Source organism: Uloborus diversus, chromosome 3 (assembly GCF_026930045.1).
Source record: "Uloborus diversus isolate 005 chromosome 3, Udiv.v.3.1, whole genome shotgun sequence".
NCBI lineage: Eukaryota > Metazoa > Arthropoda > Arachnida > Araneae > Uloboridae > Uloborus > Uloborus diversus.
The window spans coordinates 181,337,562-181,362,632 of record NC_072733.1 but is presented as its reverse complement, the minus strand read 5'-3'; the positions used below and the strand labels follow the sequence as shown (position 1 = coordinate 181,362,632).

General features: G+C 33.1%; 1 protein-coding gene across 1 annotated transcript; it reads left to right on the top strand.

Moving 5' to 3' along the window:
• The first annotated feature begins 1,140 nt into the window (after positions 1-1,140).
• LOC129219196 (DNA repair protein XRCC2-like) lies at positions 1,141-24,852 on the top strand. Its single transcript, XM_054853525.1, has 3 exons — positions 1,141-1,264; positions 20,494-20,565; positions 23,955-24,852. The coding sequence occupies exons 2-3, from the start codon at positions 20,515-20,517 to the stop codon at positions 24,738-24,740; spliced, it is 837 nt and encodes a 278-aa protein (XP_054709500.1). The 5' UTR covers positions 1,141-1,264; positions 20,494-20,514; the 3' UTR covers positions 24,741-24,852.
• The last annotated feature ends 219 nt before the right edge of the window (positions 24,853-25,071 follow it).

Genomic DNA, 25,071 nt, shown 5'->3' with positions numbered 1-25,071 from the left:
AAAAACAATGTTTTAAATGTTTTATATGTATTATTAATGCAAACACATTACTGTGCAATGTCTTTTGATGGTTATTTTGTTCTACCAAGACTTAAACATTCATACTCCTCGAAATCGAGCCCTTACACATTAGTTATTTTACTGTAGTTATTCCTTTAAATCCCGCATAGAACCCTAGGAGGTCAGCGCCAAATGACGGAAGTTGCAGAAAATGTAAGTTCTTGTACGCATTTTTTTCCCTCTTTGGACAGCCGTTAAAGGAGCGCAAGGGAGAGCAGGGAGATTTCAGGTAGCCATGGTTGGTTTCAGTTCGCAAATTTGAGTTAAGGTTGCGTTCGCAGAGCGTGATTGGTCACGCCCGGTCGGTTGGTCACATGACAACTAATGACGTCAGTGGTAATTCACCGGTTGTTCACCAACCGATGCTTCATCGAACGCTCTCGGTTGATCCCCAGCTACTTGCGGGGAAGAATAACGCGCAAGTGAAGAATACTAATTGCTTGTTACAAATATCACATGTTTCAATTTCAAATTTCAATGAACCAGTCAATCAGCTTTGATTGCGATCGACCGGTGGATCTACCGGTGAAGCTATATAAAACGAGCTAGTAACCGGTTTATCACCGAGGGAACCGATAGCGGTGTGGAGGGTCCTGGGTTCGAACCTCGATCGTCGAAGACCCACCGTCGTCATTAAAGGGGACTGGGCGACGTTAAATATGCTCGTGGTCTCAATGTCCTCCAAGTGAAGCGATACCTCTGGGGGTGCTAGCACCAGGTAGCTATTAGCTCCTGGACTAGTTCTAAATTCTCATTAACTGTTCGATCCGGTGATGGTGCTGCCATCTATTGGTATATAAAATAATGGAGGCAAGGCACTTAGTATGCAGTCCTGGACAAAAATACAGTTGTAGTCAGTTGTGACTCTGAATAGGAATAGGGGTTGTATAATTTCATGAAATTTATATTGTACTTCGATCCGCTTTATGATAAAGAGCTGTGATGATGATTTTTCACGCAACTACTTTATAATTCTAATTTGAAAAAAAAAAAAAAAAAATAAGAAAGTTGAGCCACAGCAAAAATTTTGAAGAGAATTATTTTTCCTGTGGCTACAGATATAACGTAACTGTTTTGTTATGGAAGTTGAATGCATTGTTGCGAAATTAGTAGTTGTGATTTAATAGAAATTCTCTATCCGAAATAGCTTTTAGAGCTTTTTAAAGCAATATTTTATTTTTCGATCTTTTATATTTCTTATGAGGTAACTATTGCAAAATACGCATTGATATCTGTGTAAGATTTAAGTTATAACTAATTTTCTCAGTTCATGTTCCGAAAGTCCATATGAAACGTTCATCACATAATCGTGAAAATTTTCCTTTGTTCATAGTTTTAATCTCACGTTGCTCAATTTAAAAAAAGTGAAATGGATTGAAGATAGTTGGTGTCAGTTTCTTATTTTTAATTTTGTAGCTTGATTTTTTTATTATAATTATCACTCGCAGTTCTTGTTTGACATGTGTTTCAGAAAAAAAAGTGGAATCAAAATGTCGCTTTTTGAAGAGCAAAACTTATCAATTTATAATTATTTAGCTCTAAACTAATTGCGTATGATGTGTTTTTTTAACCTACGTTCAAAAAAATAATAAATTAGTAAATAAAGCAGGATTAATAAAATAAAAATTATATTTAATAAAATATTGATATTAATAAATCGACGTTCCCGTATTTTACAGCATTATGAACAATTAGAGAAAAGATATATTCAATAAATTCAGTGCCGGATCTACTTTTTTCCCCAAGATTTGGCAAAACTTGTAATTGCCCCCCCCCCCCTTATCCATCTTCCTTCAAGTTTTTATGTTAATCAAAAAAAAAGTATAAATTTTCCACTCCAAGTTGCTGCCAGGGTTCCGTGTATGCTTTTGAAAAATGAAAAGGCAGCTTCTCTAGCAACTTTAAGCAAACTTTAATACTTGTCATTTTCAGTTTCCACATGCCTTTTTCCAACTACTATTTTAAAAAGCACATAGACTAATAATAAGAGTAGACTGAGCTATGGCAACCCTTTTGCTGCTCATAAACCAAACCATGTGACTGGTGGATATCCTAGCAACAGCGTGCGTTAATCGTAGCAGACGATCAACGCCATCGCGAAATAAAATAAATAGAATTTATGGAACACGGAAGAATGATCTTTTATGGAGTCCGATTTGTAAATTTGTTATTCTAAGTTGTAAATATTTTGTTAATATAGTGAGTTTTTCGTTTAGATAGTATTGTGCATTTTCTTTAGTCAATTTCAATAACTCTCTAAGCAATAAAAGATGCAAGCGACCAAGAAGAATCAGCAAACGGTAAGATTTTTACCTACAGTTTCAATTTAAGATACCGATTGGTACATTTTTGCGTTAACGCAAAACATTTGCGTCATTTCGTTCACGCCAACGCTGACAGCTCCAAATGAAATAAAAGTTACCGAAAACTGATCAAAAACTATTACTAATGTCAAAATAATGCATAACTAAAAGAAAAACAGTTCAATCTCTGCACCTGGAAGTTTTTTTAATGAAAACACATTGTCGTAAAATACATGTCGAGTGCCAAACTGTAGATAATGCTGCCATCTAGCAACCATGCTGCCAAAGTCTTTGCCAAGCCCTTCCACTAGTCACATGATACATCTATGAACCAATTTTCTTCATCAGCAAGAATGAGAAAGCTCGGTCTACTCTTATTATTAGTCTATGAAAAAGCAATATTATTTTTTTTTGTGTATTTGATACTCATGGCCATGTATGAGTACTAATTAGGATTGTATGTAAGGTGAGTTGGGGGAAGTGCTGCCCTTAAATTGTACAGTTCAACTTTTTTAAGGCCTAGACATTACAAGACTTGATACAAATTTTTTAATTTTTATTTCGTATGTTACCTGTTTTAGTGTGTTTCCCGAGACATGAGCCTGTTAAAATCATTGCAGGTAAAAAAGTTGAAAAAAACATTTTAAACTATTGTGCTCTAGGGCCGCACTTTCTCAATAAAAGTGGGGCAAGAGCATCACCTATCTGAATTTTTTTAAAAACCATTTGTGGAAATTAGGCTTAGCTAATTTTAGCGCATTGCTAGTGATTGTGTAGCAATCTTTTCACATCTGTTTCTGGAAAGTTAACTTTCTGATTGTTTCCTAAGAAGAACATACTACAAAGCTTACTGGGCTAAAATCCAAGGGTATTTTTTTGAATATCTTGGATTTTTAGCCCTTATTCCCATCCCCCTCCCCCCCCTAAAAACGGTTTGAAATGGAAATATATCGCATTGACAGGGTGTTCATTCAATTCTTTTCTTTTTGCTAAGTATTTTTATTATCTTTGTGTGTGTGTGTGTGTGATACATATAACAGATTATTTAAAACGCTTATTGACATAAAAAAAGCATACTTTTGACATACAAGTTATTCTATTTGAAGTGTAATATATTTAAAAAAGGAGAATTTACACTCATCACGATTTTGATGTCTCCTAAAATACTTAATGGCACAATACACATTACTAGGCTGTTTCTTTGGTAGGAATTGGAGATCAGTAATTAAATACTGTTCTTCTTAAATTAAAATTCAAAGGGTTTTGAAATGCCTAGAATTTTTTTTTACTCTTATCTTATAGGTAGTTAAAATTATGGCCTGAAAATTGTTGAAAAACATCCAAAACCAAGTTTCAGCATTAGCTTAATGTTCCTATGGAATGTGGAAAATGTGCTTAGGTCAGTTGGCATTTGTGGGGGGGGGGGGTGAACTAACCCTATTCTGAAGACGAGTGCGTTTTCTGGATGAAATTATATTTAATACTAAAGTCAGTGGTGACAGCGATCAAGGGGGGGGGGGGGGTCAAGCGCGGATCCAATGGGGAGGGGTCATGACCCCCCCCCCCCCTTAGCCAGACCAAACATTACACAACAGGGCCTTTTTAATCTTCCTGTTACTGAATTTCTCGAAGGAGAAATTGAAGACCACCCAGTTTGTGAACAAATTTAAATTATATCCAAGCACAAAATTATGGGGGGGGGCAAGTGTGGGTCAAGGGGGAGGTCATGGAGTCATGACCCCCCCCCCCTAGCTAGACCAAACATAGCCCAACAGACAGGGCCGTGCCGTCCCTATGTGCAAGGTCGTGCGGCGCACGACGGCGCCAGAGCCTAAAGGGCGCCGAACTCTACCGATCAAAAATGCTTCAAATGAAAGGAAAATAAACTCTAACCGAAAAGTAAAATGGAATTCTTCATGACATTTAATGGAGGCAGTGAAATCATACTGATCATTGAAACAATTAATCCGTCTCACTGAGAATCTAAAAGGAAAAATTATTGACTTGTTGTGTCTAAACATGCTATTCAAAAGCGCTATATTTTTACACTGAAAACAAGTGACATTAATTAACGCATACATTAGCATTTTCCTTCTTAATGTGGAGCCATGAATGCTATTTCGGTCTTTATTACACAAGGGTAAAGGGTTGAGCGTACGAGGAGCAAGAAATATGCTTATCCCCTTTTTGGTTCTTGAGGTGAATATCTTGTATTATAATTTGTGCAAACATAGTATTTTGTGATTTTTAATTCGTTGTAATTCCACTGCTTCATGTTATCATACATTTAAAAAAAATACGGTAAGCACATTTGCATATTACTTTGATGTGTGTAATATTTATACATTGTAGACAATAATTTAGGTTACATTTTTAGTTCCGAAAAGAGTTGACCATAATTAGTTGATTCTCCTCTCTCCCTTTTATCTTTTTAACTATTTGTGAATTAAATTAAAAAAAAAAAAAAAAAAAACTTTGGAGAGACTATGTATTTGTTTTGGATCTTAAATTCAATGCCTTTTATAACGGTTTTGTATCTTAAAATTTTTGATCTTACCGGAAAAGATTTCAGTTTCAGATTTTAAGGGGAAATATCTTCTACTTCAATTTAGAAATCTATTCAGTACTCTGTTGTCATATTTTTACCGGCATAACACTTTAAATAATTATTTATTAACTAGCCGCCTGCGGCGACCAGCTGGTTCGCCTTTTTACGCCATTCGCCTTTTATGCAAGCAGCCACCTACGGCGGCTGTTTGGCTAACTTTACCTTTTTACTTAGCATTTGCCGCCTTCGACGGCTGTTTTAATAAATTTGGCAGCAGTATTAATCAGTCCATCTCTATCTTTTTTTGTGCCATTCACATTTTTATGCCAAGATTGCCGCCTTCGGCGGCTATCTACCTTTACGATCTACCACTATTTATTTTAACCTCCCCGCCCATTTCATAATAAAAACAAAGATCACTCAAAAAAACGCTTTTTTTTAAAATTTAAGTTGAGTAAAAAAAAGTTATCTCCAAAATTCCCCCTAGTGTGCAAAAAGTAGCGTTTGACAAAGAAAAGAAAATCTCGCTGTTTTTATTGAATTAAATGCGCACAACTATGAAATATTTCGTTTTATAGATACAGCAAAACGTCCAACTTGGAGGTGGGGGGGATGGAAAAAGAAATAAATGCAATCCCTAAATAAAAACAAAAGGAAAGAAATAAAGCAAGCGCAGCCGGAAAAACACGTGGTCATCACGTCATAAAATGTAGAAGTAAGCTATATAGTAAAAAAAAAAGATTACCATTGTTTGCGATTAAGATTCCGTAATAAATATCGAATCAAAATCCAAGTAGTGACGTCAGAGGCATAAAGGAATGAAGAACCTTTTTTCGACCGATGCGTGGAAAGACATGATGTGTTCAGCTTAAAAAAATTGTAAAAAAAAAACTATTGCTTATTCTTAAGAACTTTTTTCTTTTGAAGAGGGCGAAATGTTTTTACTATAACCAACTTAAATTTTAGAAATGAGGCTTTGATACTTCTCGCAGGATGATATTAGAAAAAAAAAAACCCCGGAAAAAACTGCAAATTAAAGGTTTTTTCGAAAATTCGTAAAAAATACAAAAATTGCTCTGTCTTCAAACTTTTTTCATTCATCATATTTAAAATTAAACTTCCTACACTACAGTACAAAATATATTTGTGTGGTGTGATTGATTCGGGGTCTGTGAAGTAAAAGGTAATAAAAAGTGCAAAAAAACACATAAATTATTAAATAACTTTTTTCCTTATTAAAATATCAAAAATCGAAGCCCGAGGTGCATATCTTCGGCAAAAACAGCACCTGTATACCAAATTTCATCTTTGTAGGCCTTGCCGTTTTCCCGGGAAGCGCGCCACACACACACACACACACACAAACATGTTATTTTATTATATGTATAGATTAGAGAGATATTTAGAGCGGTGTTAACTTTGATGTTAAAAATATTTTTATTTCCAAAAACGCATTGCACATCACACGCCGGATTGCTCAAACCGGGCCCAGCCTGAAAAAAAAACCCGCTATCTCGGTCAAGAAAGTTTTTCAAAATTTTCTATATTTTGAAACATTCTCTTCAGATACAAACTAAATATCGATCAATATAAAGTCCAGAAATAGACATCTTGCTTTCTGGGCAGTATATCAAATATTAGAAATTTAAGCTGCATACTAGTAAGCAATAATTATTTCGATCACATTCCAAAATTTTTTTTTTAATTGTTGGGGTAAAATGCTTTGATTAACTGAAACTGGCCATCTCTTTTTTTAACGGCAACTCAATGCAAGGTTTCCAAGAGAAAAAGATTCCAAAAGTCAGTTCCAATCACCCGTCCCTTACACCCGCCCATACTTGAAAAGTAAACACGTACACTGCGTTCTAAAATTGAAAATTTACAGATTGTTTTTATTTTAATAAGTTAAATGTCAAATGTATTTTTTTTCATGTTGCACTTGTTTACAAAACCTGATCCTAGGAATTAACTATATTTTTCTCGAGCGTCACTGCATAAGAGCGCTCAAAAGACATTTGCACGACGGCGCCGATCAAGCTTGGCGCGGCCCTGCCAACAGAACCTTTTTAATCTTCCAGTTACAGGTTTTCTCGAAAGAGAAATTGAGGATCCCCCACTTTATGAACAAATTTAAATTATATCCAAGTGCAAAATTAAGGGGGGGGGGGGGAGGGGCAAGTGTGGATCCAAGGGGAGGGGGGTCATGGGGATCATGAGCCTACTCCCCTTAACCAGACCAAACATTACCCACCAGATCCTTTTTATTCTTCCAGTTACAGCTTTTTTCGAAAAGAAATTGAGGATTACCCAGTTTGTATAAAAAATTTAATTATATCCAAGCACAAAATTTACGGAGGTGAAAAGCGTGGGTCCAAGAGGGGGGGATCATGAGGGTCATGACCCCACCCCCTTAACCAAACCAAACATTACCCACCAGATCCTTTTTAATCTTCCAGTTACAGATTTTTTTCGAAAGAGAAATTGAGGATCACCCAGTTTGTGTACAAATTTAAATTATATCCAAGCGCAAAATTAAGGGGGAAAGGGAACAAGCGTGGATCCAGGGGGGGGGGTCATGACCCCACCGCCTTAACCAAAACAGACATTACCTACCAGATCCTTTTTAATCTTCCAGTTACAGATTTTTTCGAAGGAGAAATTGAGGATCACCCAATTTGTGTACAAATTTAAATTATATCCAAGCGCAAAAATAGGGGGTGGGGGAAGTGTTTTTGTATTTAAATTAGAAAGATTTTCGAGCTGAGAGCTCTGGCTTTAAGCAGTTTGAAGCAGCATATTGCAGTTATATATAGACTGCAATGCATATCTCAACACAAAATACCTGGTACCTCTAAGAAACAAGACAATGTAGAGGCTTTGCTTTTAAATAAAAAGTAAAGAGGGGGGTGGGGCAGGGGTTAAAGTAAAGGGTCGGGAAGTGGACACAGGAAAAGAATCAAAATCCAGTTAAAGATTTCCCTCCAGGTATCATAAAACTTATCGAAGAATGAGACAAGGGCATGTATCCTGGAATAAATTGCCTTCTTCGACTCATAGCTACATTGCCAGTTAGTATTGCCACAAGTGAGCGAACCTTCTCGGCATTTAAAAACCTGGTTAAGAGCCTGAATGTGTGAGGAACGCCTTGTGGGACTTTCTCTCTTAAATATCCACAGAGACATTGATGTAAACATTGACCACATAATCACTAGATTCGCAAAGAAGTCGAAAAGGAAGTTAAACTTTGTCTTGTGAGAAAATGTGTGGAAGAAAACCCTTCAGAAATACTACAATAATATTTGGATGGGACCCCGGAAATTGAAAAGCGCTCACCTTCACCAATGTTATTTTTCCTAACAAAGTTTTCATGAATTTATTTTCAAATGTTTTTTAGGATCCCTTAAGGTTAATTAAACTACTTTTTAATGCATAAATAGTACACACTAACCCACTTTTGATGTGGAGGTAAAATATGTTTAACATTTCAAGCCAATTTAGAAGGGGAATGTGGGGCAAAGTGAAATAGCAGGGCAAAGTGAAATGGTGAAATATCTACTCCGTTTTTAGCGCTACTTAACAAGTATTATTTTAACTATGTAGTAAGATGTGTCATGTGTAGTCTATTCCAATCAAGAAAATATTACCTCCGAAAATCTAATCGTATGATAATACAAGCAATTTTTAAAAAATGATACTCAAATTGTAATATTTTGTTGTAACTCAAAAATTATTTTGATATTATCGAATGATGAATTGGGAACTTCCAATATTCGGTGCAGTATTTATTTAGTTAATATTTAGCTTACTTGTGTTTTTAATATTTCTCACAATTAGTCGAAGTCACTCATTCAATCATCTAATAAATCATTCACGTTTTATTTACTTAGTAATTTGATCAAAAATATTTTTCACAATCGAATAGAACATATTTCATTCGAAAAATATTTCAATTTTCTCTTTTCCCCATGGAAAAAAAAAGTGAACATTTTCCACTTTTTTATTTGAAGAAATAATTTTACTGCCAAAAATCAAAAATAAGGTTTCAATGCAAGTTTTGTTATAAAATACAATGTTTTTTCTTTATATACTGTAATTTTCAAAACAAATTTCCAATTTGTTCATTTTGAAAAAGCTCAGTCATATGAACTATTTCACTTTGCCCTACATTCCCCTACTAAAAACCCTGTATAATTTCACCGAGATGCTATAAAATAAGCGGTTTCAATTAGAAACATTGTCATAATGATTATTACACGAGGGTAAGGTTTTTGGTTATACCCATACTTCATTTGAGTTTTTATAAATTAATTTATGTGTTAACTATAAAATATTATGTAACTAAGAAAATCATACCTTCATAACGTTTAAGTTTTATTGCATTTAGTTTATAGTATATTTACATAAGTAGCATTGTATTATATTATATTTTATTTTATGTAGAAATTATTTCTTTCAAAGTAGTTAATTTGTTCTTAATGCCCTGATACAGATGACATACCATTTTGATACTAAATGCCGTTTCTATTAATAATGCCATTTCTAATATATGGCTTAGCCAAGGAACTACCATGCGATTGTTTTCATTCTACATTTTTTATAAGCTAAAAAATAAATCTATTGTTTCCAAAATAACTTCTTTGATAGAAATGACTCTTCTAGGCTGCACATTATTTTAAAATGTTAATAGTTGATTCCCTCAAAGAGGAATTAACAGACAAAACACAGTATTAGGTTCTTCGATGAGTTAAATGTATTCAGCCGCTCTGGCCTCTGACTCCTGAAATGCAGTTGACTCTTTTACCTCAACACCCAGATATTCTGAACACATTTTGATGGTCCTGGGAATCACGTATGCATTACTTCCGTCTCCCCCTATACTGAACACCCTCTTAAACTAAAGACTTTCGTTCGGTCTAATGAGTTCAGAATAGAGAGAGTTTATTGTACTTTCTTAGCAAAAAAAAATACTTTTAATCAAATATGCTTTGTGTGTTTTGTGTTCTTTTTATGACTGAAAGTTTTTTATTTATGTAAAAGAGAAGTGAATTAAAAAAATTAAAGAAATAGTTGCATTAATTTATTCCTTTGGGAGGGGCCTGAACCCCCTGGACTTCCCCTAAAATCTGCTGCTGACTATTCAGTATGGTATTTGTACAATTTGAAATTCTTGTTCGTTTTATAATTTTTTTTTCATTTTAGTATAATCTAGTGCATTGACCAACATAAATGACTGCTGCTGCTCCTAGTTCAAATTAGAAAGATCAGGCCTCCACAAAGTTTAAAAATTGTAACATTTAGAATCCTTATATATTATTTCTGTAGCCTGTTTTTGGTTTCTACGCCAAATTTCCCTCAATTCTTGATCGATTTCTTTGATTTACGGCTTATTTTATAGCTTATGGTGCTGGCTACTGACGAAAAATAGACCAAAGGTCTGAAAATTGTTTCTTTTAGCCGAAAAAACCTGTTTTAAAGAACCAGAATAAAGTTTTCGGTCAAACTTATAACTTCAATTTGCGCTATGACCGACAGAGCTGAGTAGCTTGATCGGCAGAGCGTTCTCTTCGTAAACAGGAGATTACGTGTTCGGGCCCACGTCCAAACAATCTGCAACAAAAAAATTAGAGAAATATCGCGCATTACATGAACACTGAATTAAATGGATAACAACTATGAGGGAATAGATTAAATGAGAAGGAAATGCTCCTTGCTGATATGAAAACATTCAGTGATTTTGTGCTAAATTACTTCGAAATTGCACATGTTTTTTTTTTTTTTTTTTGAAGCTTTGGCTCTGGAAAGAAAATTAAAGCATAATGTAAGCGAAAATGTAAGTAACAGGTTTAAGATTTCAGACTACAATAGAATTGTTTTTTGTTCAGAAAAAAAATAATAAATCGTATATTGAAATATATATTCTTCTAATGAGTTTTTGACTCTTTGTACAAATAAATAAAATACTACCTCAATTTGAAGGGTAAAATATATATTTTTTCTTCTTTTTGCTAAAAAACAAATAGCTTATCACATTTTTACTACATTCGAAAGCATAGTTCAATTTATTTTGTATTTTAACCGTGCTGTTAAATGATGAACACATGCTGCCATCTAAGTTATAACGGTTTAAGCAGCCTGCGATAACAAATTGTAAAAATTTTCAAAAATAAAAACATTTTTCTTCAATATCTTATCTTATATATTAATCCCCTCTCATTTGAAAACTTATCAGGCTGGCCAATGACGAAAAAAAGACTTACGGTCGAAAATTCAAGTTTTCGAAATCGCCTCTTGCTGTTTCAAAACCTTGATGCTGCCTGTAGTTCTTATGCATTTTTTAAAGCAAAGTTCTAATGCAGTTTTCCATTTTTTACGTCGCTTTCGGCAAAAAAAAAAAAAAAAAAATGGCCTGTGTGTGTGTTTATATTTTAATAAAGCTTAACAGCACTGGACTTAGTTGTTCGGTTTAATTGATAAGTTTTTTTCGGTAGAGCGTTCGGCTATAAACAATCTGAACTTCGGGCAAGCTTGGGCTGTCCGACATAATATCAAATTTATATTAGTATTACGCATTACATGTGCTCATAACATACACACCTAATAAAATAAATGCAGTGGGAATGCTACTTGGTGTTTCGACTCCTTTATGCAGGCTACAGTTATCATTCGGATAAGTTGATTGTTAATCGAACTGTGTTCTTTGAATACATCCAGACCACTCAACATAATGTAAGCATAAAAAAGTATTAGATTTACCTAAAGAAATCCTTTTTTTGCAGAAAAACATTTTTATTGTATGCTAAAATGTAGATGTTTTTAATAGCAGTGTTCGACCTTTTGTACAAATGAAAAAATACTACGCCCGATTAAAACTACGAGTTTCACTCAGTAAACCTTTAATTTTTTATTCGCGCGAATACGATATAAAGCATTAAAAGTATTATCAACTTCATTAGCAAGAAATTATTTTCTACTCCTCTGCTTTCTGCTGAAAAGAAAAATACATTTTGTCTACGTTCGAAAAATTACGCTTAAGAACGGACTCAGTTCAACTGGTTTTGGTTTTGAATTTTTAGTGTTCGATTAAAAGAGAAACATGTGAGGGCATTTAAGCCGTAACGGTTAAAGCAACCTTCTATGTGAAATAGTTCAATATTCAAAGATAAAAACACTTATTTTCAATCAAATTTATTACTTCTCTAGAATGTTTGTTTCAATCGCTACGTGAGATCTTCGTCATTCTTTAATCAAATTCCATGCTTTGGGAATAATTTTAAATCGTATCATGCTGGTTAATGACAAAACACAGATGCATGATCTTATTATTATTATTTTTTTTTGGCAAAAAGCTTTTTTGCTGTTTTTTACTACGCATTCCTTCAATGAATAGCTTTCGAAAAGGAAGGCGCAATTGCTAGGTTTGTTGGGGTGTCGTTCTGTTAGTCAGAATGGCGCCAATTCGAATACGTGCCAATAAATATCTCTTTAATGTTTCTTTTTTTATCGTCAGATGCTGACATGTGCAGGACAGTATTTGCCACAACCTGTTTTTTCACATGCACAATTATTGCTTTTTCACGAGTCACCACTCAGCCACACTTTTAATGACATTTATGTTTGCATTGAAAATATGTACGATTAAAAGGGGAGCTATGATCAAATTATCACAACGTTGTATTTAACGAGGTTTTGTTACTGATGTCTTTAAATTACATGCCTTCTCTTCTGCGCTTACCTTTTTTTTCGGTTCTTCGTCATAATGTTCTTCCTTTGAAATTCTTAAAGAGCGAAATGCCTTATGAAACGATTCGAAGCACAGTGCGGAGTTCCGCACGGGTCGACTAGTATACATAGTTTTCTCAGAAGCATACTGTATTTTTTGTTTTATGTATGATAATAATGCAACAACAAATTGTTGGTAAGTAAGAAACAAGCACAAGATTTCAATACCAACGTTTTCAGATTCTTCATACATAACGAAAAATTGGTAAAACTACGATTTAGACCGAAGAACCCCCCTTTTTTTTGACGAGCATTTCGTAACCCCCCCCCCACCAAGATACCATTGTTTTTGGGTACACATATGGTGACCCCCCCTTAACCGGAGCCTGGATCCACCCTTGGGGGGGGGGGGTCATGGTGCAGACTAGACTGTTTGAATTTTTGCAAGGTGTTTTGAGTGTTATTTATCCTCTCTTTTTTTTTCTTGAGCGCTTAGTACTATTTGAGTGGTGCATCATTGGTCTTGGGTGGGGGGACACCGCATTGAAATAGTGCCCTTTTTTAAAAAAGTGCCCCTTTCAAAGGCCAGCACCCTGCCCTTTTTTTTTCTAGAGTGAACACTAGTAAAATAAATCGTAATCTAGCCTTATAATCGTGTAATCTTGACTTTCTGAAAGTGAAAAAATTTAATCCACCCTTCTACTATTGTATGGAAAAATAACTTAGTTCAAGAGTAACATAGAAAACGACTTCAAGCTACCCCTGTTGTTACCCAAGTGCTCATCCCTGTTTGCAAATTAGAGTCATAAATCGAGACCAATCTTAAGTGTTTAGTGCAATTAGTACCCTGTGGGCGCCTTTGACAGGAACGTCTCAAGGCCTCTTGGGAATGTCTTTCTCAAATCCTTAAAATTGGTCTTTCATCAATTTCCCTTTTCATCTGTCAATGTTAGGCAATCAAGCAAAGCACATTGCCGCCTCAAAATCGTATTTTAGCAGAAAAAGTACAATTTCAAAAGTACAACTGAGTTTCACACAATAAAAAGCTTTTGTTTTTTTAAATATATACTTTCATATATTTAAAAAAACATAAAATAATACATACTATTTTGTATGTATTATTTTGAAAACATACAAAAAAAAAAAAATCTTATTTACCAGGGTTTAGATTAGATGTCAGGTAGTAAAAAAAGGCATCTAACACTCATATGTACCCTTTTGCTAAAAATAATACTACCAAAGTATTTTTCAATTTCTACATCCTCTGCTCCAGTTCAATGATTGTTTTGCATTACTGGAAATTTTTTCACTTCTCAAAGAATAAGAAAGAAAACAGGCATATTTAAAGTATTATAAATGCATTAATTCTTTTTTTTTTTAAATTTTTAACTGATTAATTCCGTATCTTTTATTTACATTTTCTGCATATTTAATTTAATTACATTGTCGTTTTTTTGCATAAAGAACCATAGGAGGTTCTTTAATTTTTAAATAGCAGCATATTAAATTAACTGATGTTATACTAAATAGTTGAGGCAGTGCTGAACAACAATGTTGAAATATACCAAACAATTTTCAGAAATTATAAGCGCTAAAATGTTGAGCAGTTTAGTTGAGCCTTAAGCCAAGACTCAGGCAGAACTACTGTAATGGCAAAAGAATAATGAACAGCTGAGTCAAAAACAATATGCACTGTGTATAACATTTGAATAAGAGTGTCTCTATACCTGTATACAATGTGCAGTAGGGTGTGTCGATAAACACTTTTTTTCTAATCAATTTCTAATAGCGCAGAAAATTTGCGCATTGACATCCTAATAACGAGAAAAATATTAAAAAAAATTATTTAAAAAATTTGAAGTCGTGCAAAAGCCCTCAATCGGCAATGCTAAAGACGTATTTTTTTTTCAAAAAATAACTTACTTCATTTCTAATGGTATAAAAAATACACTTTGTAGTTACCGAAATGTACATAAAAAACTTGGGGGAGCATTGCAGATCATTTGAATTCGTGCAGAAAGCCTTAAAATAGCATTTTTAAAGAAATAGTCATATTATTTAAAAAATTCTTAAACTGACATAAAGCTATAAAAATATACTACAGTTGGCTCTCTGTTTAACGACGCTCTATTTAACGACTTTCTCTATTTGAAGACGGCTTTTCACGGTCCCAGATGGTCCACTATAGTGTTAAAAGCATTCTATTTAAGGACGATTTTTTGTGGTCCCTTGAAAGTCGTTAAACAGAGAGCCAACTGTATTTAACATCCCTTTTAATGTTTTATATACATACACATCCGTTACAATTTGGCGCCCCACGTTGGGCGCCAAATTGTAACGGATTCGGTGCGACTTCCACTTTCTTGAAATGAAAACACAGTTCTTGATAAAAACACAGGAAATTTATTTACACTATGTACAGGAAAGATCTTCAACAACTGCTAAATTATTCATCAGCAATTAAGCAATTATCACACAACACCGTAAACTCAACGTTTACACACGTATTTACTTCCAAATACGAAAACAACACAGCGAAATGCCTCGCTATAAACAGAGCAAAATGCTATCAGTTCGAAATATCAATCGAAACTAACTGTTTATCCATCGCTAACGGCTTAAATACACCGAAAAGAATTTTCTCAAATATTCCACACGCTTCTCGAAATGCGTTGACCGTTATCAATGAAAAGAAAGAAAATAGGGGTCGTATACTTTAGCCGAATGAAAAAGGGGTTGTATATTCATTACGGGAAACTATTTACAGGTTACGTTCCTACAATATTTACTATTTACAGGATTTGTAACAATATATTATTAATATTGCTGATTCCCTTTTTGTTTTATGTTTGTATTTCTTAAACCATAAAACAATTAGCAGGTAATGAGAAGGTAACTCTTCTTTTTGTATATTCTATCTTACTGTGCATGGCTAACTTAAAGTTTTAATGTAGCAATCGATTATTTTTCATTGAAATGAATGTCTGTTATTCGGAGTGTAAGCTATTCAGAGTGAATAATGTGGAAAAACCTATATGGGACTTGTACTCGAAAAAATTGGGGGTGTCTGTTAAGGGAGGTTTTACATAAATTTTGTTTTGTCATTTAATAACCATACTTTTTGATTTAGGCTTCAGTTATTTCTTTATTACCATAGTTACATTTTAAATAACCCATGAAGAAATTCATTTTGTAACTCTCTCGGTGCTGCTTGTCAGTCTCTTGCTGTTTGAAAATTTGACCCCCTGTTTTGAGGGTGTAGCATAGTTAAAGTGAGTTCCCTCTATTTTCCCCTTAATAAGTTCCTAACAAAGAGTAAATATAATTTTTTTCAGATTTTTTTTCAGTATTTTTATTTAGGAAAAAAATTGTGACTGGAAAATGTCAGGTTTTTGGAGAAACACCCAGATTTATTTTTGATGAAATTAAAAATCATTGTTAAATGAATTGTTCCTTAAACTTTTTACTGTAAAAGGTGTGTGACAGAAAAGTTACGCTTTTTGAAGAATGACCCAACAGAGAATAATTTAGTTACGAAGTTTGATAGTATTTATCACTAAAATTATAACAAATGTTCCTTGAGTTATACGGTCCGACTTGCCCCACCAGGCGGACCAATATACCCCATCCGTGGGGCACGTTAGTCCACTTTACGAGGTTCTGTTAAAAAGTATTATAAAAAAAGTTTATCAATTTATTCAACGCTTCCAAAAAAAATCTGTGGTGTTGAGAAGTGTTTAGTGAAACTTATTGTAGAAAATGGAACTGCTCATTAAATTTTTTGATGAGAAAAAAAATGATAAGTAAAAAAGCAGACCAACGTGCCCCACCCCTCTTATCTTTATTTTTGTTGCATTTAAAGTTTACCTTTTTGATCAATTGCTGGACTGAAAAAAGAATTTCAAATGATTTTCAGACTAATCTTAAAAAGTATGAAAAACATAAATCAGTATTTTACACTTTTTAATTATGTTAAGAAACCTAAAAATATAAATGTTATATCTTGTGATTCATGGCTTTGAAAATGAAGCTTGTCAATTTTGTTCTAATAATGGTTTCAATGTATAAAAATCAGGGTTGGGTTTTTTGACGGCAAAAAGGTATTTTTGCTGGGACAGTGGAAAAAACCATGGCAAAAATGGAAAAAACCAGCAAAAAAGGAAAAAACGGCAAAAACCTAATTGCAAATAATGTAGCATTATATTGTTAATCAAGAAATAGTGACAATATAATATAAATAATGCACTTTAATATATTAGATATGTCTCTCCACGTTACTTCTAATTTAAAAGGTGAAAAATAAATTAAAAACAAATGTTGGGATTGCAAAACTTAAGATTTTAAATGTTTGCTAAAACATTTTTTTTTTCAGAATGAGCCCATGGGCGGATTTATGGGGGGGGGCAGAGGGGGAAATGCCCCCCCAGTTTCGGGAGGACTTTATATAGTAACAACACATCTTACAAAAAAATTTTAAAAAGTCATTTTTTTTTCTTTTTTGACTAGTTCAGAAGGGAGAATTTTTATATTTGGATTTATTGGAGGGGGGCATAGGGGCAATGCCCCCCAGTTTTGGGGGGACTTAAAATAGTAAGAACACATCTTCCAAAATCTTAAAACAAAAAAAATCCTTATTTTTTTTTCTTTTTTGAATAGTTCAATGAAAATGAAGAGAATAGCGAATGTCCTTTTCTGATTGGAGAAAAGAAAAAAAAAACAACATTAAATACAAATACAGTCGACGCTCGATATGACGACCATTTCCGTCCCAGAGAAAAGGATCTTTATAATGAGTGGTTGTTATAAGAGGTATAATTTAAAAATATATACACAGTCATCATGCATGCCCCGTTGTTCCATTAAAAAAATGGTACTTTTTCAAACATTCCAGTTAAATGCCCAAATTATTTTTATCATAGGAATTTTGAGAAAAATTGTGTGAAAAATACTATAACAGAATATTAAAGAACTTTTAAAGTAGAAAATATAGGGAGGAAAATGTTACACACTTACAAATCTGCTACTACTACTGCTAGCACTACATTTTCTGACGATAAAACCAGAAACAGATATTTTCCTTTTTAGCAGACGTGATTTTTGCAAAACATTATTTTCCGTTTCAGATATAGGTGATAAATCGTGTTTTTTTTTTTTTTTTTGCTTTTCAAAGAAACATTTAAAAGTCCCTTGAGAACCCCAAATCTTAAAAACCATTAGATTCAAACACCAAACTACCAACACATCTGTCAAATCTCTTTTCTTAGGAATCTGGAAATTTCTCGATTTTTCCTCCCATTATTTTTCTAGCTGTGCTGAATGGTAATTCCACCCCCCTCAAAGTTGGATTTGACATTGAAAACTTCAGGCAGATGTCCGTAAACAATAATCAAGGTCATTTCAAGCTATAAATTTGTCTTATTGGAAAGAACACCAGAAATAGCTTCCGCTGAATTCGGTCGTTGTATTGGATTAGACGATATAGAATGGCCGTTATAACGAAGGCAAATTAACGTTGAAGTCATAGGAAAACAGTTGGGACTTTTACCACTGGTCGTTATAATGGGACAGTCTTTATAATGTGTGGTCGTTATAATGAGAGTCGACTGTAGTACAGTTGTCACTGGGGTGCTAAATATATGCCTATATTCACTATTTTGGACTGAAAACCATTTGGGCAAGTACATAAATGAAAACATAGGGTAAACGAGCTATGCATTCAGCTGCAACACTTATAATAATTGACAAGTATTAAATTAGAACCTAAAACAAAGAGAACCCCCCTCCCCCATTGGCGCTAACAGAACAATCTACTCGTTATGATTTGTTTTCTTTCTCAGAATGTTTATTTTCAATTTGCGTGACTTCAAAAACATTTTGTATTCTCTTACAGACAAAAGATTTTGAAGAACCTTCTGGAATTCACACGTTTAGATTGGTAAAATTGTAAAAACCCTTTAACCGTAAAAACTGACGAATTTTCATAAAAATTACAAAAATCTGCAGGTAAGATTGAATTACATATAGGGCTGGATTTGCCTATAAGATAAACAAGCTATAGCTTCGGGCTACTGCTTTGAAGTGGGTCCGTAACTCGCAGAAATATTGCATGATTTGTTCTTTAAAAAATGGAAAAGTGCTTGAAAAAAACTAATTTCATTTTCAAGTGCTTGAAAACCTTGAATATTTGGAAATGTGTGGTTACAAACCTGAAATTTTAAAATTTCTAACAAATGGTAGGGGGCAGAATGCCAAAACATGTCAAATTCAGCTCCTTGCTACATCCTGCATCAAAAGTGTAAAAATCATGGTGCTTACGTTTTTAACATATTACTTGAAATAAATTTTTGTGACTCGCATGTTTCATATCTTGCTATTTATTTAATCCCAAATGCAGTATTTTGGAAATTCTTTTGTATTGATTGCTTTTATCTTGCTTCTACTGCATATTGTTAATCTGTTTAGCCAGGAGAAAATGATACACTACCTCTATTCCTTTTCGTTTTCTGCACTGCTTATAATTAAAAAAAAGGTTGTTGTAATGAGAGAATTCTATAGTTTATTTTTCCTTTTAAACTTAAAGTAGCTGTTTTTTTTTTTACAAAGTTTGAATAATACTGTACAATTGTATAATCTAGAACTCAATTTCAGCGACTGGAAAGTGCAAATGAGGTGCTTTAAATTATCAAATGTTCTAAAATCCTTGTAAAGAATTTGCGCAGTATAACCTACTAGGGCTCTTGTGCCAAAACACCCAATCTAACCAACCAAACCTTGAAAATAATTTGACAAGTCTTTGAAACTCCTAAGCAAAGTGTGCTTCAATTTTATTTCTTATCATCAAGTGTATAAATTATGAATTGTTCTAATAAGTAGTATGCTACTCTCATGTTACATATTTTCTAAATCTGTATAGCATTTCTTTTAAAGTATTAACTTACATCACAAAGCACATTTAAATCATAAAACTTAAAACAAAAAAAAATATTCTTTTTTCCCCCGAGATTTTTGTCTATCCAATTAACTCTTTTAAGGCTTCGAAATGCAGAATTTTATATCCATTTTACAAAATTTCCTCTGGGGGACTAACCCCCAGACCCCCTACATTAGGGAATATTCTATGTCCTACTTAAAAGGGAGCCCTGCGTCACTCTCTTGATACCAGTCACCTCTCTTAAGGTCAATTCAAATAGGACAGCATGAAAACAACACAAAAAAAGTAAAGCATGGTCTTATGCATCACAGGAAAACAGACCAAAACATCGGGAGGGGGGGGGGCAATGTAAAATGTAGCTCAAAAAAAAATCCTGCCCCCCCAGGAACTCAGTCCTAAATCCGCCTATGAATGAGCCAACTTTTATTTCTTTTATTTTATAGTTGCATCTTGATTAAGTATACTTCGTATAGATATTTAGTATTCTGTAAAAAATGCTATAATAAATAAGCTAATTACATTTTCATTGTAAGTTAATTATTTGTCTTAGATGTTACTAACTGAAATTTTATGTTAATGTTTAAAAATTTAAAAGTAAAAATGCTCCATTACTTAAAAAAAGTAAGTTAAACCTTAATTTTTTTAAACTATAAAAATAATTGAATTAAAATTTTATCAAAATCTTTTCATGCTTTTACTTTTATATAAAAAGGAAAAAAAAAACTGTTCGTGAGTTGTTAACACAAAATCTATTTTTGCCACTTTGGCAAAAACTGGCAAAAACCTATTTTTGCCGGGCGGTAAAAACCGTGGTTTTTTCCGCACCCGGCAAAAACTTGCCAACCCTGATAAAAATGTCTCCTTTGTTTTGATTTTAGTTCTTCTCTTGCTTGATCAGTCTCATAGTTAATATGAGCTTTTTGTTTTTTTAGATCTTAGCGCTTGTTAGAAGTATGTTAAACACTTGGAAAGAAACACGAAAGGAAACTGAGACCCCTACCCAAGTAATAAATATTTTTTAGCATTTAAATTTTATGCTTTCATCTCTGAATATTATTATTTTCTATAACTTTCTTGGCCTTTTATAAATTTTCTGATGGTACTTTATGTTCTGTTTAATGATAGAGCTCTTTAATTTTCTATTCAATATCTGCACTTTTATGATGAGTGGATGCAGTGGTTGGAAGTAGCGTGCTACAAGTAAGTAGCGACGCTACTGTAGTAGCTGCATTTTTAAGAGTTTGTAGTGTAGTGCACTACTTTTTAAAAAAAAGTTAGCGAGTAGTTCAATACAAAAAATAGTAGTTTGTAGTGATTTCTGGAAACTAATTTACTGGCGCAAATTTTACAGAAGTACATCAGCGGATGCAAAGAGAAATGACTCATAAAAATATGAGCTGACCTTAGACATATCATTTTGACGTCATACGTTTTATCTGTTTGATGCCATTTGCTTGTTTGCCATTGTAGTTTTCATATTTCATCAATATTTATATTGAATAGAGCTTGATTTAAAAAGAAAAGTGTATGAATTAGCAATAACCCCCTGGCTGCCGAGAATGGCCCATGGACGAACGTTTTAGATTTCAAAGAGATTAGGGGAGATTGTTGTACCTTGGGACGCTTCTAATTTCTAAGAATCTATTTCTAGCAGCCATGTTTTTTGTAATCTCTAACAGTAATCTTCACTACTGAATGGTGCCATACTATCAATCAGCATCAAAAGAGTTAAATTGATGATTTTGTGAGAGAATGATAATTCGTGATTTAATTCATTACCATGAAAAAAGTTTTTTTTTTTTTTTGCTTTTCTGTGCAAAATTTGTGCAAGTATATGGTTGTTTCTTGAATCACGAATAGTGTCCCATGGAACAACATGATATGTCCCAAGGTATAATAGGATGTTGTACCTTGGGACTGTTTAGAACTCTTCCTTTAAATGGCTGGCAATATTGTATTTTAAAACTGTCTGAATTTAAAAAAATATATATTGCAGGGAAATATGTTGAAATATTTTAATGTGACTTTTAGATTTCAAGCTGGATTTAAATAACTGATGTTAAAAATTAAAATGTGAAAAGTGTCCCAAGGTACCAAGCTCTCTCCTACTGTTCCAATACTGTAAAAGCACTTATTTTCGCAAAAATTGAGATATCAGTGATTTCGCGAATTTAAAATTTCGTGAATTTTATATGAACAGACCGAAAGTTGCAAAACAAAAATATTTCGCGAGGCTTAAGTTTTTGTGATTACGAAGGGCACGTGAAAATCGTGAAAATTAAAATCTCACAAAAGCAAGTGCTTTTACAGTATTCACCAAGTAAAGAAGTTACTGTAAATGTTATGGAACAGGATGATATTAAATTGTCTTGGCTGGCCTGCAATGAATACGAACATTAAAGTGATATATAAGAGTATGATAACGGGCATTTTTGGAAGGAAAAGAAGAAAGAAATAATAGATAGTTCTTAGTTGCTTCCTTGTTCAGATGAGCTATTTTATCAACCTAAACCTTTTTCACAACCCCCCTTTTATCACAATCCCCAAACGGTATGTTTGTGCATTATGGTGTTCTAAAAAAAATCTAAAGTTGATTTTTCAAGTTGCACACCCTCTTATATTTTTCCTTTTAGAGCAAAATAATTGTAAAAATGTTTCATTCTTTGAACAACGGCAACCAGTGCCGACTTCCGTCTGAAGGTACAAACCAGCACTTGTAATGCTAAAATAAGAAAAATAAACTTTTTTTAGAAACTGGACATTTCTGTTGATAAAACCTTGCCCCTTTTCCCCCACATGTACCACGAAAACATTGACTCAAATTAAAAAACATTTAGGCATCCCACACTTGGCCTAAAATTTATAATTTTCTTCAAAAAATAGATTTTTTCGATACATATTTTAAAAAATGTGGCAAATTTTAATAAAATTATCAAGTTGAAAAATATAAATGAAGTAGATAATTAGGGTTAAATATAAGTTTTTGCTCTTCTGCAATATTAAAGTCTTCCACATCGTACTCAAAAATACGGATTTTTTTTCAAGGTTAAATTAAATTTTTCATTTCAAATACTTTTTTTTTTATTATTCATTTGCAAATGTTGATCTGAAAATGTGTTTGCTTTTTGATATTTGATATTTTATTTAAATTTATATGTAATTTTCAAAAAATAAATTGGAAAAAATCAAATTTTTTAAGAAATTTATAATTTTTAGGCCAAGTGTGGGACATTTAAATGTTTTTTAATTTGAAGAAGTGTTTTTGTGGTATATGTGTGGTGTGGGGTATAGGGGCAACAATTTATCAGCAGAAATTTCGAGTTTTGGAAAAAAAGTATTATTATTATTTTTTTTCCGATTTGGCCTAGTGCTGGTTTACACTTTCAGGTGCAAGTCGGCACGGGTTGCCGTTGTTTTAATTATGTGAAACTTTTCTTCACAATTTTTTGATGTAACAGGAAAAATATAAGCAGGTATGTGACTTGAAAAATCGACTTTCATTTTTTGTGGGACACCCTAGTGTGTATGCTCTTTATTTACTTCTTTTTTTTTTTTTGAAAAGTAGCGAAGTAGCGACTACATTTCAAAAGTAGTATGTAGTTGCTACATTTAAAAAAAAAGTAGCTGTAGCTAACTACATTTGTAACAAAGTAGTTGTAGTTTGCTACAAACAAAATGTAGTTTTTCCAACCACTGAGTGGATGTATGTGTAAGATTATCTAGTTAGTATTTTAAAGTTAGTTATTGACTCTGTAGGGGTAAGACCAGAGAAAATTTGGGTTGTTAGCGAACCTTTCTCAAAAATACGATCAACGAAATTGGATCCACCATAAAATTCGGATCAACTAAAATGGATCCTTCACAAAATTCTTATCAACCAAAAGGGACCTTTCACAAAGAATTTTTTGAAGAAGCAAAAATCTGTTATCAAAATAACACTATTCCTTTGCGTACGCCGACAATTTTTCAAACCTTTTTAAAATTGAAATTCAAAATGCATGGATCTACTAATTCTGTAAAAAAAATAGGTTGGAAATGTTCTGTAATGCTTATGTAAGTAATAAATCACTAATGTTGCCAAATATAGTGCTAGTTATTTATGCAGTTCGATTCTTATTGATTACTTAAGTAGGTTGTTTTGTTTTTATAATGTTGCAAACAAAATTCAACATTAAAGTTAATTTTAAGTCAAGTGAGCACTTTTCTTCATTTGGTATTTTATCATTTTTTTCTCCAATTGGAGGGTTTTAAACCCTAAAACCCTCCCCTTGGACAAGGCCCTGAAAATAACTTCTATGCAACTGTATTTTAAATCAATATTTGAAAATACTTCTAACAATGATCTTCCTAATTTAATTTTGTTTTTGTGCTGAAATCTCTTTTCTTTTTTCAGCTGATGTGCCGGTATGGGACAACTGCTGTTCTTACAGTTTTAGAAACCAATATTTTTCCTTATTTTTCTTGTCAAGATGTTGTGGAAATAACAGGGGCCCAATCTACTGGGAAATCAGAGTTATTACATCACTTTTTGGCTCGCTGTATTTTGCCATTTCAGTTTCAGTCACATGAAATTGGGGGCTTAGATACTCCTGTCTTCTTCATATCTAATGAAAGTATGTTTGATGCTGAGAGATTAGTTAACATAATTGTAGAAAGGCTTGATTTTTTGCATACAAGTGAAGGCTTATCTAAAGCTGAGCTCAGAGATTTCGCTATAAGCAGGTTAAAGCATCAGTTTTGTTTTCATTGCACCAGTAGTCAAGAGTTTGTAAGCGCTCTTAAAGTGTTATGTTGCCATATTGCTGAGACAGAGAAGCGATACATGATCATGGTAGATGATATAGCTGCATTTCATTTGTCAGATAAGAAACGTATTAAAAAGCAAGCAGCTTTTATGTCACATCTCCAAGAGGTATCCAAATCATTTGAAGAGCTCTCACGTAAATATCGATGTCCTATCATCGTTACTAGACGCCGACTTTATAAGAATCGTTCGGTTGATAGAATGGCTCATGGGATGAGCTGGCGATTATTAGTTACTTGGGAGCTTGAATTGAGCAAGAAGTATGTAAATGATGAAGGAACTTTTGTTGTTTTGTCAAACCTTGAAAGAAAAACCAAAAAGCTATGCTGTATTAAAGACAATGGATTCAACTTCTTAACAGACATTAATGGCTGATTTCTGTTACGAAAATTTTATTCAAGAAGCGTAAAGCTTTCAATTCATTTGCATATAATCATTCAAAAGATTCATATTTTATCTATGTTTAAGAAAATGAGTGGCCGTGTATTTTTCCAGTTTTATATGTTAATAAAATATTAATCTGTTTAAAGTGCTTCATTTCTCTTTAAAAGTTGATTTTCACTATTATACTTGTACCCATTTACATTTTAGTCTTTAGTATATGAAAAATGTATGTATGTTTCATTTCAATAGGTTAACTCCTTTTCTTTTCTTGCAAAATAGAGAATTTTTAATCCTGTATGGATTGTATATTAAAATCCATCTT

Bases quoted from the DNA above. Each gene is read 5' to 3' on its own strand.
- LOC129219196 (XM_054853525.1), top strand. From the start codon at position 20,515: ATGTTAAACACTTGGAAAGAAACACGAAAGGAAACTGAGACCCCTACC. The intron at 20,566-23,954 runs GTAATAAATATT...TTCTTTTTTCAG, and splicing joins AAACTGAGACCCCTACCCAA to CTGATGTGCCGGTATGGGAC.